The sequence below is a fragment of the Lonchura striata genome, chromosome 1A (genome assembly GCF_050655825.1).
Source record: "Lonchura striata isolate lonStrDom1 chromosome 1A, ASM5065582v1, whole genome shotgun sequence".
Lineage (NCBI taxonomy): Eukaryota > Metazoa > Chordata > Aves > Passeriformes > Estrildidae > Lonchura > Lonchura striata.
This window is the reverse complement of record NC_140741.1, coordinates 54277989-54293751: the sequence shown is the minus strand read 5'-3', so window position 1 is coordinate 54293751 and position 15763 is coordinate 54277989. Positions and strand designations below refer to the sequence as shown.

Sequence of the window (15763 nt, the reverse complement as noted above, 5' to 3'; positions counted from 1 at the left end):
TCCTGTGTCTCTCCTCACATACCAGATCTGCCAATTGTCTGATACCTCAAAAAGCCAATTTAACTACCTAGCCCACAAAAAGCTGTTTATTTACTTCCCTGTGTCAAGTCCATTTTTCAACCATTTAAAAAGTTGCATGGTGTGAGCACAAAGCCTGTTGAAAAGCAGATTTGGCACAAGGAAAGGGTATGGAGTCTGTGACTAGAGAAATAGTAAGACCTCCTCACTTTTAAAGACAGTTAGCCATTAGATGAGATGAAGTCCTTTCTTGTGAAGCCACTCTTAGAACAGGCTAAGCTGCCAAGCTACCTTACTGCTCAGCCAAGGGACATCTTGCTCCTTCCCCATATTTCCAAGTTCTCCTTTGTTTCCTCTCTTTTTTCTCTTAGTATTCCTTCTTTATATCAGCTCTGGAAATCACACTACCTGACTGAACTTTTCTGATCCTGAGGTAAGTCAACTCATCTCAGCAATCAGCCAAAGCAGAATAAACAAAACTTATTTGCTGGCTTTGAATTTGCATAGATTACATCAGTTTACAAGGAGATCAGATGAGATCCTGGAGACTGTTTAAGATAAGCACTGGAGCAGAGTGGTGGGTAAGAGAGGTGAGAAAGGGCAAGAGGGAGCACAAGAACACCCATTCCTTGTTGTATTTAAGAAGTTAATTTGAAACTATACCCAAAGACTGATATGGTTAAAGCTCGGTTCTAAATCTGAATTAAAGGTGGAGTTTAAAGCATTTCTGTGCTGCAGTATTTTTGCAGAGAAGAATAAAATACTCAGAATGATCTGCTTAGGAAAATGGCAAGTAATACACCAGTGCTTATAATTCCCTTTCCTTCTACTTTAAATACAAGAATGAATTGTTGACATGTCTTTTTGAAGATTTCAAAATCCATACATATGGGATTTTTTTGGTTTTGTTTTTGTTTTTTCAAAAAATGAGTACTGCAAAACAGGCCCTGAAATTCATTAATTACTTCTCCAAGTGGGCAGATACTGTGATGGAGAACAATTTGGTGAGTTTATGGATGAAAAATTTGATGCTACCAGCTAGCCACCTTTTAGCTTTTTGCATGCAGAAAGTATGATTAAAAGGTGATCATACTCAAAACTTGAGTGGTTGTTACTTTTTATGTCAACATGACATGCTGGGAAGTTCCAAGGCCCTGGTCTGGAATGTTAGTACAATATTCCTGGAAGATCAGAGCTGCAGTTTAAAGAAAACTAAGGACATGTACATACAGATACAGATAATTTGAGGCACTTTAGAAGTTTAAGGACAAGCTAACTGAACTGTTGTGTCAACACTGCCTACAAAATTAACCTGTCTCTCTGCAAAGTTTTGCTACTATTTCTCCTATATCCAGAAACTATCTTATGTGCTAAGGAATGGAAATTCAAGCTCCTTCTTTTAATAAGAGCACTAATTTTTATGTGATTTTGTATGTTTTACTATAAACTAAGTAGGTCTTTTTGCCCCCTGTGTTACTTCTCTTTGCATTCTACAGATTAATTGCATATTGGAAGAAAGTGCATGTAGTCACTCCTTTATGGTGTACTAAACATTCTTTGCTCTTGTTTTTAGGAAAGGGCTATGTTCCTCATGCTTAAGATTCTCTCATTTATTACTCTGTAAGACTTTATCATACACTCACGTACTTTCTACCTGATTTTGGCTAGCCTAATTGTGAAAGTGCATAGACTGAGAGGCCTCTTTTTTCCCCCCTCAGTTGTGGGGAAAATGTCTCCTTATTATGCTGGAGTCTCTTTGCATAGCTACATGAATGCAAAAAACATTTTGATTTACTTGTGTAGAGGGACCCATATTGCATATATTTGGTTGAAATTGATTTTGCATTTGCTAGAGGAAGAGGAACAATTTACATGGTATTTTAATTTTTGAATAAATTAAAATTGTGAGATTACTCTTCAGAAGTAATAAAAGCAGCTACAAATATCTTTGAGTTCCCATTTATTTGCATAATTAGAAGTGAATATTATTTTGTAGATAAAGCTATTTCATTTTAACTTCACAATATAAATAGTTACTTGAATATTAATTATTCTCTAGGAAGTTCTACAGTGATTTGATTTTTATGCCAAATACGCCTTGAACTTTCTTAGGTACTGAAAAATTTTCCCAGTCCTTTGGATATAAGAAAATTCCATCTTTTTGCCATATATAACCTGATTCAAAGCAAAAACAAAGACTTCTATGGGCATAATGTGTGCTTATCTTCATAATACTGAAACCAGACTATTTCAAACCTACCCTGGCAGCAGGACAAGAAATCTGAAAGTTATTCTATTTAAGGTTCCCTAATTTTTTGTGTTATTTGAATGAATACGCAAATATTCAAGGCTTTTAAGAGGCTCTGATCCCTCTCTTTGTAGTTACAGTTCAGAGAATTCAGAGGCGTGGGACTGAACTGAAAATATGTGGGGTATTCCTAGAGCTGCCAGTAATAGGTAAACCATGAAACGGGCCTTTGCTTTGTTTTCTTCTGGAAAATTGAAATCTTGAACAAGGGAGGAAAGGGGAAATTTAGAAAAATACTTTTTTTTTTTTTTCAGATAAGCTCTAACTCCATTAAGCTCCTATTTAATCATTGCCCCTGGTTGATAAAAAAAAATTCCCTATTGTATTGTATCTTTGGGCAGCCACATAAAGAATCTGCCCTGCAAGGGGAAAAAAAAAAAAAAAAAAAAAGAAAAAAAAAAAAGAGAATTACTTACATCTAGTATGTACCTGTTAAATTACTGCAGAAAGGAAAGGGCTACGGTGTGCTAGGGCTGTGCACAGGACTTTCCACCTGCCCTGGGACCTCCACCTGCTGGCATCAGCCTTTTGGGCACAATGGCTCCTCTTTCCCCTGCCCTGCTCCAGTTTGGGGAGGGGTTGGGTGGGAGTTTTTCCGTCTGAAGCTCTACCCAAATCTCTCATTCCCAGAGGGTTTCTGTGAACAGGAACCATGGTGTGTGTTCACTTCCCTTCTGGCAAAGCCAGTTTAAAATAATAACAAAAAAGGTCGTGAAACAGCTTAGTATGAATCCAGTCTTTCATGTTGCTGCCTCACTTGTTCTCTTCTAGGCCACATTTTCGAAGGTGCATTTAGTCTGTAAAGGCTTCCATGCAAATAGCAGTTTACTTAAAAGTCCAGGGAGAGCAGAGGGGCCACAGCGGTCTTTTTCCCTTCATCTTCCCCGTACTCGTTCAACACCTTATGAAGTACGGAGGTACTGAAAAGGCAGGTTATATTATGCATTGAGAACTGGTGTGGCAACTGTAGCTCGCCCTTCATTAACGTGCGTTTAAGCTGAGCGACTTGACCTGAAGTGGCTGGAGCCTCCCGGGGAAAGTTTTCAGTGCTTTTGTGTGTGTGTGCGCCTTTACGGAGTTCCACACGGGAGCGAAACCCCCTCTTTCCCATTTGCTGCCTGCTGCCCTGAGGGTGACAAGGCTGAAAGTTTAGCAAGTTCTGTGCATAACTCCACATCACAGGAGCAAGAGCGTATTCCCCCCCTCCCCTTTCTTTTTCCTGCTTCTAAACACCTCCTTCAAGTTCGCAGCTGGGCAGGACTCCAAAGGTGCAGCAGCAGCAACAAGCTGGAGTTCAAAGTTAGCAGTAAATTGCACAACTTCCAGCTCATCGCTACGCTCGGTGACTATTAACAAGCTGGAAGGCGCTCAGGCAAAAATATAGGGGAGAAGGGAACACCTCGAATTGTTTGGGGATCGCTGATGTTATGCCGCTGGGATCATGGCTCCTTTTGGAAGGAATTTATTAAAAGCCCGGCATAAAAACAGGTAAAATGCGTGGGTATGCGGAGGAAAGGCAGGGCGCTATAGGATGAATTATTTTTTGTACTTTTTGTTTGGTTCTGGGGGCAGGATGTGTTATCCGGACCGTGCTGTCCAACTCCGGGGCTCACCTGCGAGCGGCAGCCGGGCCGGGGGAACGGAGGGGAGCGGGCCGGCGTGTGCCGAGGGAAGGGGCTTTTCCCTTGCCCCCTTCGCCGGACCTGCCGTGCCCCTCTTCGCTCTGGCTCTTTAGACTACTGGGCAATATTTTCCGTGAGCGGGAGGCAGCCCTTCCGGACTTGGAGCCTTCCCCGGCTGAACCGATGTGCCCCGCGCTGGGAAGGTGACGCTCGCCGGGGCCGGGAGAACCGGCTGCAAGCCCGACCTTCGCGTCCCGTAGGCGGCCAGGGGCAACCGGGAGCTCTTCCCCTGCCCCGGGACAAAACTCCCCGTTTCTCACGGGAGGGCCGGGCTCCGGGCCCCGCGCCTTAGCCCCGTTGCCCTGGGAGGTTGACCGGCAGCCTGCAGTCCCGTCGGATCAAACCCGTCCCTTATCTTGTCCGCTGGCTGTCAGCCTGGGAGGTAGGAGAGCATCGAGCTCTCAGCGTGGGGAGGCGGAGAGGGGGGGAATTGAATGATTTTTGGGTTTTTTGTTTATTTGTTTAGACTTTAGTCCGGGATGGACTTGTACTGTATCTACTTTTTTTTTTTTTTTTCCTTAGAAAATTCTTTAGAGAGACTGCTGTGGTCCTTGGGTCAGCTACAGCGAAGTTTCTTTATGGGGACTTTGCCCCTTATGCTCTACATGCTTCCACATGCCCCAGCGCGGGCTGCAAAAAGGAGAATGAGGGTTATGTAATCATGTTAGGCACTAAGGTGGTACTAGGTTTTTTTAAGAGTGAATTTGCTTGGACCCTATGGAATGTACAGTGGCTGAGCCCATATAGCTAAAGCTGAACAGAAGCAGATCACTGAAATTTTGCCTCACTGAGAAACTCTAAAATCTCATCCCCATTTTGCCTAGTGCTCTTCGCTGAAATTTAGTTTGTATTTAAAGGAATGCAAAAGATGATCTTTTCTATGGGGAATATAATTGAACTCTAAATAGTCTTGTAAAAATTTGCCATTTCTCTTCCATGTTTGGCTTTTGGTTTCAACATTTGAAAGTTATTTGGGGGGCCTTGTATTTGCTGGGATTGTGTAAAAGTATTAAGTTAGCATATTGTGTAAAAATATTAAGTTAGCATAATATTGAATATTAATTAGAAAGATTGTAACGGTCAATGTTTTAAAATTGGATACTATTTTAGAATTATTAATAATGTAGTTCACACAGATTAAACAGCGTATTTTGGTAATGGAAATATAATTCTCGTGTGGCCATTTTTTGTTTAGAAGATCAAGAAAGATGGGCATGAACTTTTCTATGAAATTGCTTTCACATAGAGCTGGAAAATTATTGTTCTTAAACTGAAAGTTTTGTTCCTGCTAATACCTACCTGAATAAGGATTAAATCACAAAGTACATTTTCACTGCGTTCAATGATGAAATTGTTTCTCTTTTGGGTATTTACAATATCTTCACACTAATTGCATCAATCTAATTATGCTTGCTGATGTGACATTTTATTCCTCAGGAAAAGAAAGTCATAATCCAAAGCTTTAAATAGGCAATAAAAATTAAAATACCAAAAGAACCATTACTGGTTCATCTAGGACTTTGTATTCATTTTATCCTCACATCCCCATAAATAAATAAATGCCTCTAATGGCTGAGAGGCTTTGTGGCATAAGAAGGGACTGTGTGACCAGAGAAGTGTAGAGGGAGAGGGTCAAAACAAAGCAAACTACATACTTCTTAAGATGTGTTATTATCTATTCAGATATTTAAATTTCTGCATATTTAATGTTAGCTTTGATAATGAATTTTGAGAATTAAACTTTGTTTATGTAGTTAGTAAAATTGTTTTACAGTATGATTGAAGAGCTATGTAATAATTATTTCTCATTTTAATTGTATCTTGGTGAATTCATTTGAAACCTTGAAAACTGAGTTTAAAATCCTTTACTGTGTTCAGGCCAGTAGCTGGAGAGTCAGAACTTGTAGCTCACTACTTTGTCTAACAACCTGTAAAGAAGGACCAAAAAAGGACATACACAAATGTATATCTTTAACCTGCTGCTTCTTTGTAAAATAAGCTTAGTGTTCATTCACATTTCTCGGAAACTGAGCTTTTTCCTTTCTCTCTGGAAGTTCTTAATGACCATTTGCTACATGAAAACATAACTCCTGAAAGTTATAAGATAAGCAAATAAGGAATAAAATCTATGTTTACATGAGGACATAAAGCTAAGTTGAGGTAACAAAGGTAGGTGGAAGGAGAGCCAGAAGGAAAATGAAGGCGTTACAGTCATTTGCTCAGATAACAAGATGACACCACTGTAATTAGTGCTTGTCTTGCAGCATCGCCCAGAGGTTCCAGATCAGGTCCATGTTTAATAGTAGGCTCTTCACATCCAGATTGTAAATTGTCAGTCCCTGTCCCTAAGACCTCAGAGTTTAAACAAAGAGGTTACACTGAGTCTGTGTCTAAGCAAGAGGCAAGGGACGTTGTCCATTATGCCACAAGTCTTTAGAGAAAGAAACTGAGATTAAATCTCAGGAAGAAAAAACCTATGCTGAACTACTGTTAGTGTTTGAAAGATCTTCAGTCAGTATGACTCTCTTGGGCTTCTGAAATGTCACTAATACAGAGACAGCACAAAGCCCATGTAGCCAAGAGATCACATAAGCCCTGGTTTGATTTCAGGGGAGCGGCCTCTAGGATTGTGACTCCAGCATATGTTTCTTGGCAAGAAGGACAATGATATCTTTTTCAAGAGCTATAAGTAGTTTTTACAGCATTCCTTGTCCTTCTGTGACAACCAGAAGTAATCGCAGTCCCCAGAATGTGTATGTGCTTGTCACTATGTCCCCAGGAAAACAATACTTCCAAGACACCCCACCCACTTACAAACCCAAATGTACACAGTAGGGACAGGTTGTACCCTCTAAGGCAACAAAGGAAAAACGAAAGTTTCCTGCAGGACTAAGGTTCTGAAACATGAATAAACTCAAAGGGATTTTTTTTTATGCAGATCTCTTAAAGATGCTTACCTCAAGAGTGAGAGGAATGCTCAGCTCACATCACATTTCAGAAGTGTAGTGAGAGCAGGAAATGCTTAGCTGAAGGTGAAGGCAGAGAAAAGGCACTGAGTTCTTTGCTCAGAAGGTCTAGTATTAATCTAACAAATTGCTCTACACAGAGACAAAACAGTTCCCTATCTAAATATGAGAAATACAGAACAAAATATATACTTGCAGTGTTTAGGTACCAGGATTTCACATTGTATTCAATTTCCTGATTGCTAAGTAGAACAGGAATTTATGCTGCATTTATTTTCAGTAGGATTAAGACTTCTCCACTGTTGGGTGCTAGATTTGATCACTTTTGAAAATGGGTCTTTAGGTTTATTTAAATACTTCGAGGATATCTGCATATATGTCATAGTGGGAAAACTGACCTCATTGCTATTTCTTTCATCCAGACACTTCCTTGGGTTTTGCAAATAAGCTTTAGATGAAATTGCTGAATATCTGTTGTTTCATTTGTGTTGTAGCTGGGATACTGAAAGGGAGAGGGTACAGATGATCCATCTTGATGCTGTAGGGCTGTCCTCTTATGTTCAACACCTTGAAAAATACATTTTGCCAGTGTACTTCATGCTGGTCCTATGTTTACTACTAAGGTTTGTACAGTCTGTTGGCTTGCAACAATTCTGAACCCAGAGTAGTGTTTCATGATTAAACAAATGTGTTAATATTTAAATTTGTTTACTGGTTTTGCTTTTCCTTCCTGTATTTTTTCTATTTTTTACTGTTTGCTATTTTCCACTGTTTTCCACTTTTATTCACTGCCACAGTAGTTAATGTTTTTCTGTAGGAGGACTTACTTTGCCTACTCTTTAGTTCTGCCTTTCCTTAATCAGCTCATCTCTGGTTCAGAGGTTGAAAGAAAGACCATGTATTTTCATTCAGTGTGATAGATATAAGAGGGAGTTCTTCCTGGCCTGACAGTCAGAGGCCCCTCCCCAGTGAGAGACACATTCAATTATTCTCTCAGTTTATATATTACAGTGCAGGGTAGTGAATTAAATTAGAGACTTCATCTATCTGATACTGACTTAGTATTTCCATGATCCCTCCCTTTCTCCCTCCCTCCAGTAGTCTCTCATTGCATCTAGTTAGCACAGTGATTTGTGTACTGCTCTGAACATCTCTTCTTTTCTACCTACGGTTGAGTCCACTGCTGTACATTTTAAACCTTTATGAAGTAAAACTGAAAATGCTCAGCATTGAGGTTTGGACTGGTAAAGCTCTTGGAGATCAGCTGCTTGTCTGAATGAACTGTGTATGACCCACAATGTAAGTCTCATGGGATCATGTGGGATGTCTAATATTTCTTTTGGATGAGCACACCTGGATAAAAGTCTTTATGAAGCTATAAAGGTGCTTTTTGATACAAGACTACAAGGTATTTGGTATGTATGTTGGAGAGGGTAGATAAAAGTTTTAGAATCAGTGGTGCTACCTGTGTTAAATTTTTAGATTGAAAATATGGTGCTTGTTTTGCAATGGTAGAATTAATTTTTTTTACATATTTCTTTAATTTATCCCTGAGTGTGAGATGTATTAGTGAACTATCAAAGAAGTTGTTCCTTTTTGAGCCACACTTCATACATTATAATTTATTTCCTGGTCTGCCTTGGAAGCTTTGTCTTAGGGGTCAAAATGGTTGCACACATTTTCTAATAATCTTTGTACATATTTGTTCACTTCACTTTCAGGAAGAGCTTTACATCTAGAAAAACACTAACCTTATTTCTAAAGAGTTAATTATCTACTATTCCAGGAGGGCAGGCAGCAATTTCATCCTGAAGGAGTAAATAAAACGAGTAATAGAAGTGTAATACTACACCATCTAAGAGCATGACTTCGGTTAAGTCGAAGCTAATCTGAAACACTAATATAGTGTAGAGTCAGGCTGAGAGATACATTTCAGGCGAAACTCCCATTTTGTTTTAGATTAAAAGATTAAAAAGGAAAATATTAAAAAGAGGAAAAATCTTGCTGGTCAGTTGTCTTTCCTATTTTACTGATGAAAAACTAGTATTGTGCATGAAGAAAGACACATTGCTAAATATGTAATTAATTCAGTAGACAGAAGTAAATTTTCTGAGTTGGGCATTTTTAAAATTCTATTAACTTTAATGAAAGTCAGTGATAATCACAGAGTAGTACCTCCTGATTTACCTATACTCAGAAAAAAAGTTTTTTGTTTGTTTTATATGAGTAATAATAGCAATTTAAAACTCTGGTCTGAAACACTATTATTTGAAAACATTAACATCTCATATGCGGTACAAGCCTTAATTAGTTCATCCAGCTTCTATATTTAGTATGTTGGTAAATCCTTATTAATAGTGACAGAAAGGATGATGCAATATAAAAATGTTAAGACCACGCATTATGTGAAGCATAGGACTGAATGTTGGACATGCGGGTACCCAGTCATGTGTATAGGTAACTGGGCTGTTATTGTTGCTTCTGTCGTTTCTCTTACGTGTTATGATGCTCTCGAGATGATGACTTTCTGTCTTCTGTACAGTGTTTCCATGTTAGCAGTTCCTCAAGTATCACACAAGACAAAATAGATAAGAGAGTTTCAGGAAGCCTTGTCCAAAAGAATACTTTTTTGAGCACGTTTCTGGAACTTGACTCAAATAGGCTCCAGGATTAAGCACATTGTCTTTTCCTGGTTTGACCTAGCCAGAAATAAACTTAGGGTGTAGGTGTTGCAATAGTGAAATGATACCAATTTTTTGTGACCTCAAACACCCGATAAGCTTACATAATTTTCCTTAGTAGTAATTTGGGTGTTAATATTTACAGGCCTCGGGAAAATAAGTAGGACATGACTAGACAGTATAAAATGTATAGAAGTGCAGACTGTGAAAGCCAGTAAGTGGAAGAGGTAAGAATTACATATGTGAGTTCTTTTATTGTAGTCCTTATGCAGTCCACTAAACATAGATAGTCATGCAGGAAAGTGACAATACACTTGTATTGTTTAAGTTTGATTTTATGCGATTTTTCTGAGGAATTTTTCATTGGTTTAAAATTTTCCATAATGTTAAAAATGTCCTGTAAGGAAGATTTTAATGTCCCAGAGAGAAAAATAAAGAAAGAAATTCCATGAGCATCTTAATATAATTTGAGGTGGTTTTGTGAAGTGAACAAAAGAAATTACCTGCAGAAACTAAAAAAATAAACCAAAAAACAAAAAGGAAGGTTCTTGATGGTAATGATAATAAATTGTCATGTAATTGTATTTTTAATGCTATAAAATCCAAGTTGTGATGCCATGTGGTAATGAGAAGACATCAAACTTCAAAGAAAAAATTCTATTGCATGTTTGGTATATCTCTCATGCACTTTATTCGTACCGTTTATTTAAAGATGTGTTTCTCTTTCACCAACTTTCTTGTTTCATTCTCACTCCTGTTTGCCTGAGTGCATTTTTCTCTGTGTCAGTTTGAGACATTTAAATTGTAGTTTTGATGGTTCCTAGACATGCATTTTTAAGCATAAGCATTAGAAGAAGCCAGGCTATGTTGTAATCTTGGAGGTGAAGTAAACCTCTGTTTTTCTGGGTTATGGTTGTTTTTTTTATGATTTTTTCTACATTAATTAGTAAGTTGCAGAATAATCATAGGAGAAAAACATCTTTATAGAGATGATCTTTGCTGTGAATATAACATATCATCTCTTTATATCAAGGGTCAAAATCATGAACCTGATTAAGTTGCTTTCTTTATTCTTCACCCCATTTGCTCTCTTTCATTGATGAAAAATGTTCCAAGTTACGAATTTCCTATCATAATGGTAAATAGAATCATCTCTATTAAAAAGCAGAAGATTTTGGTTTTTCCTCCTTTTAAAATACAAAAATATTGAAGCTTAAAATAAATATGCAAAAGCTTATAATTGTCATGTTCAAGGACAAAATCAGGTTGTTGAAAATTTAATAATCTATTAGACTTTTGTTTTGGTAAGGTATAAATATGTTTACCTTACTTTAGCTTCTAAGGGTGTATGACCTCACTGGAATAATGCAGTTGAGTGAAGACTACTAATTTTTAAGAGAGTCTGCCCTTGGGTCTTGAACATGCAATTTGCTTTGTGTTAATGGATTCCATCATCCATGTAGAACATTTGACTTTGCTTTCCCCAACTTCTTTCAATTCAAAGGAATTCTTTCTACAGAGGGTATTTTCCACTGTGAAAGCACTTTAAAGCTACAGCATTTTTCAGAGCAACAGCTGGGACACTGTTTTGATGATCTAAAGTATACCTCATTTACCATAGGAAGTTATCAGATTTTGCTCGCTGATCAAAGAGTGATTTAGTGATATTTATAAATGTAGGATCTTGTGCTGATCTTGTTCAGCTGTTGGTGTTTTGGTTGATAAATGGGTGTTTTGAACTGCTGTTTTGTTTGGACATTAGCAGTTGACAGACTTCCTCTGGACTGATTGCTAAGGTACTGGGTATACTTTTTTAACGTGATTATTGCCTGTACCTCACAGGCCACTTTGTTGTTAATATCCTGCTTTACTTAAAAGTCTTGCACAAATTCAGTTTTCTAACAGTCTAGGACTGGTATTGACTTTACTGCACTTTCCCAGACTTGTGGTACTTTAAAGATTAGGTAGATAACTAATAATGTTTGTTTACCCATGGAAGTCCCTACAAGTGTCTGACAAAGATCTAAGTTCTTATTGGAACTGCAATTGTAGATGGTCACAGTACTTTTGCTGACACTCATACTGCTCCTGAGATTCAAGTACACAGTGAAGAACAAATATCAAGCTCCTCTTACTCTACTTGAGCCACTGAAAATTTAGGTATCTTGTCATCTAGGTACTCTTTGTAGTTAATGGATACATCTAAACACTTCTGGAGGGCAATCCGTTTAGTCTTAGACAGGCTGTCAGTATGGGATTAGTCACCCTTTTGGAGGTGCCTATTTTATGCCACTGATTACAGAGGAAGGTCAGAAAATTATCTTTGCACATCTATATTTTTAAATAGCTTAAGGTAGATGATAGGCGCACCACCCAATCACTTTTCAAGGAGCATGCTCAGATTTGTAGAGCAGGTTATTAACCATCTTTTGCACCACTTATTTTAGAAATTAGAAAGGGAAACATGAACGGAGAGGTGAATTACAGGTAGATTATGTATGATTAAGGGAGAACCATCCTAATAGCATGGATGTCTTCCCTGACCCTGCCACAAAATTCCTACCTAGTTTTGGGCAAGACACATAAACCACAGTTTACAAAACTGTTTATTCACTGTGTGTTCCTCATTTGCTAATTCAATGTCCTGTAAACTCTTTTACATAATGGCTGAGCAAAGGAAGCTTACTTTGCACATGTCTGTAGATATCAATTCAGTTAGAGTGGGAATTTAAATGAGTGGATAGCTTTGGCTTGTAAAAGGGAGTTCTTTCCCTATGAGAATATGTGGAGATAAATTCTTTAATGTCAGCCTGAAAAGCAATTGCATAACTGATAGTAATGGACATATATCAAAAGTTTAAATTTTGAAAAGTGTCCTCTAAAAGGGTTGTACCATACCTAGGAGAAAAGATACAAATAAAAATGCACACATATTGAAGAAATGTAAGTAATAAGGGCTAATTTTATGAGGATGCCTAAATGTAATTCAAGACACCTAAGACAATTTTTAAGCGCTTTGAGTGTTTAAATTCTGACTGGTTGCACTCCCCAGCTACCTGTACTTCTATCATGTCTTACACTGGTCCTGAACACCATGTAGTTTTTGCTTACTTCACTATGCATTTTTCAGGAAAGTCTTGTGAAGTTACTCTAAACTGAAATTCTCTCAGTATTTCATGTTGAAGTTGCTTCATTTTCTGCTGGCTTATATTACAGTAAGGCAGACAAGGACAAGGATTAATGTTGAAAGCTTCAGGAAGAGAAGGGAATGACGTTTTGGGTTGTTGTGCTAATTAATATTTCTCTTTTTTTTTTTTTTTCTTTAATACAATGAACATTTGAACATGATCTAACAGCATCCAAGTCTTGCCCTTTTGTTCATGTTTCTGATTGCTTTAGGTCAGTTCCTGCTGAACTTGCTAGTGTCAGCAAGCCCCACTGTTAGAAGTTCATCTCTTTTGTAGTACTTTCTGTGGAAGTCCAAGTGAGTACTATGATCTTCAGCAGTCAGGAAGATACTTGAAAGTTACAATATCCGCAATGCCTCAGTACCTTCTGTGTCTTGACAAAACTGAGTACTGTCTCTTATACTCATTTAAGTGAGGCAAGTGACCAGTGGAGCAGAGAATGAATCTTTCTATGGATGCTGAATCAAATTACTAAGCAACAATAAGAAAGCAGCATGGAAATCTTTAACAACATCTGAAAAAATTCAGTACTTGGCTGCATGCTTAACATTTTTTTTGTGTTAAAGCATTTGTGCCTGGTAGGCATATATTCAGTATAAGAATGCATTTATGACAGCTTGTGTTGGATATGATCACAGAATGCATATGTATAGCTCATGTACTGTCACATATGTACGATAAAATATAACCCCTAAATCATTGTATATATAAATAATACATGCAAAAATAGCCACTTCTGTAGATTGCATATTTATGCATCTACATATTACAAACCTGAGTACACAAAAGCCTGTCAGAAGTGACAAACAGAATGTGCATATGTCACAGAAGGAAGCTAAATGTGTATCTCTTCCAATATGACAGAGCTGTTCACGTGGCAGAGGGAAGCATGCCTTCATCCACCTGTCACTGTGGTAACCACTCAGCTTATGAAGTACCTTGTTAAAAGGCCTTTTTATCCTCCCTGAGCTATGAAGCCATCTGAGTTGCTCATATGTTGAAAGAATCCCCACCTGCAAAGACATTTGGATATGTGAAGTAAAGAAACAGGATTAATTTGAATGTTGACTCAGTCTGACTTTCTGTGAACTAATGACAACAAGTAGTTTGCAGTGTCTTTCTGGTGTCACAGCCTGCTTCGGATAATCACTATCCTGCCATAGATGCATCTCACAAAACCAGCACCATTATTTCTTGGGTCTGCCTTGGTCTTTGGTCCAGTCACATAGCTGTGCTTGGCTTCATCTGTGCCCACTGTAGATTTTTGGCCTGTATCAGCTCTCCCCGTTGATCAAAGTTCTCTTGTCAGGAGTTACCACTTTTTCAGCTGCATTAAATTTTTGAAGTTTTTTCCTAAACTGTTCAGTCACATTTAGATGGCTATCCTAGATGGTTTAACAAGGCTTTTATCTTTATGGCTTAATTCATCATGACTCACTGGAGATCAGACAAGAAGCTCAGCTCCAATGGGAGGGTTGTGATGGACAGCTGACATGGTTATGAGCGTCTTCATATGGACTCAGATGGAAACACATTATCTGAACCATTATGTCTGTCATAGAACAGGTTTTGGGCTTAAGTCACAATTGTTCAAATATTTTAGAATTCACATGGCTTTTTATCTGAATCACATGGAATGTCATTCCTCTGCAGTCATCTTCCTTCATCTTTTTACAGCTAAAATTGTGGGGAGGGGTTATTAGACACCATTCTCTGTATCTCTCTCTTGTATATACCTTTCTTCTTTGCATTAATTTCATAAATTTCCCATTACTCTTGGTAATCATTATGATCCAGCTTTAAACTTGCTTCCAGACAGCAATTCATCCATTTTTGCCTTTCCCATCTGTATTACTCAGATGGCTAGAGCTAGTTTTGCAATCTCCTATGCCCTCTTTACACATATCCATTGCTTGGGAAGAGCACAGTTGGTGAGGTTAATAATTTATTTCATTTGTTCAGTAGCTTCTTTAGAGAAGATGTGGTTATATTTCAGAGACCCTATCAGCTTGTGGCTGACTAACTACATATTGAAGCATTCATTGATAGGCAATTTTAGAAAATTACTTGAAAGCATAAGCTGCACAAAACTCTCAGTCTGACAATGGACAGTGAAAATGCTTCAGGCTTCTTTTTAAAAAATTATGTCCACTCTTCTTGTTAGCATAATTATTTATCTAGTACTCAATTTATCTCTTTATAATGAACATTTATATAAGAGTCCACTTCATTATCTCATCTTTTTTTTCCCTTCAGCTCTTCAAATACTGTAAGTAATGGAACACATTTGCCACTGAATTGTCTTTCAGAAAGTTTGATGCAGAAATTTAAAAGGAAAAAAGAAAAGAAAGATTTGATTGTAAATTAAGTATTGACACAACATCCTTTGAGGTGATGTTTTTCAAAATTATTTAATTAAAGGAAATGAAATAGGAGAGATCATACAATGTTTCAGAATGGGGTGGTTCATTCTGTAAATTTGATTGCAATACATACAGGAGAATATTAAAGCCCATCCTGTCTTTCTCACTCCTAGAAAGCTGTAGAGAGATACCAAAACTGGTTTTTATGATATACAAAAAAGCTGTGTTGAAAAATCATTATATTTTAAGAAGTTAGGAAAGAGTAATGATAGTTGAAGTTGTTGAACAGCCCTACAGGCTTGCTGTAGCACAAAGAGCAGTCGTAAACCTCCTTTCCAGGCTCCTGGCCATTTTCTACCATTCCCTTTGCATTTTCCCTGCTATTCTCACTTAAAACCATAGAACCCAAATGAGTATTTTTCTTATTTTGTTTCCTGAGCCTTAGTTTAACCTTAGGATTGGGGAAAAAAAGCCAAGTCCATCTGGACATTCCATTATGAATGAGAAGAGCGCTTATCTCACATGGTGCCGCTAGGAGCAGAGAAGAGGTGCAAAAC

General features: G+C 37.9%; 1 protein-coding gene across 6 annotated transcripts in view; it reads left to right on the top strand.

Annotated features, from left to right (window-relative positions):
* RASSF9 (Ras association domain family member 9) overlaps nucleotides 1-15763 on the top strand; it is a 42408-nt gene that overhangs the window by 12671 nt on the left and 13974 nt on the right. Inside the window, exon 1 of one of the 6 annotated variants that reach the window (XM_021528036.4) lies at nucleotides 3287-3814. The exons of 3 other annotated variants lie outside the window; for them this stretch is intronic. In XM_021528036.4, coding sequence (XP_021383711.2) covers nucleotides 3768-3814 — 47 coding nt within the window. In that variant the 5' untranslated portion in view covers nucleotides 3287-3767. 2 more of the 6 variants (XM_077783547.2, XM_085570180.1) reach the window with 2 other exon arrangements.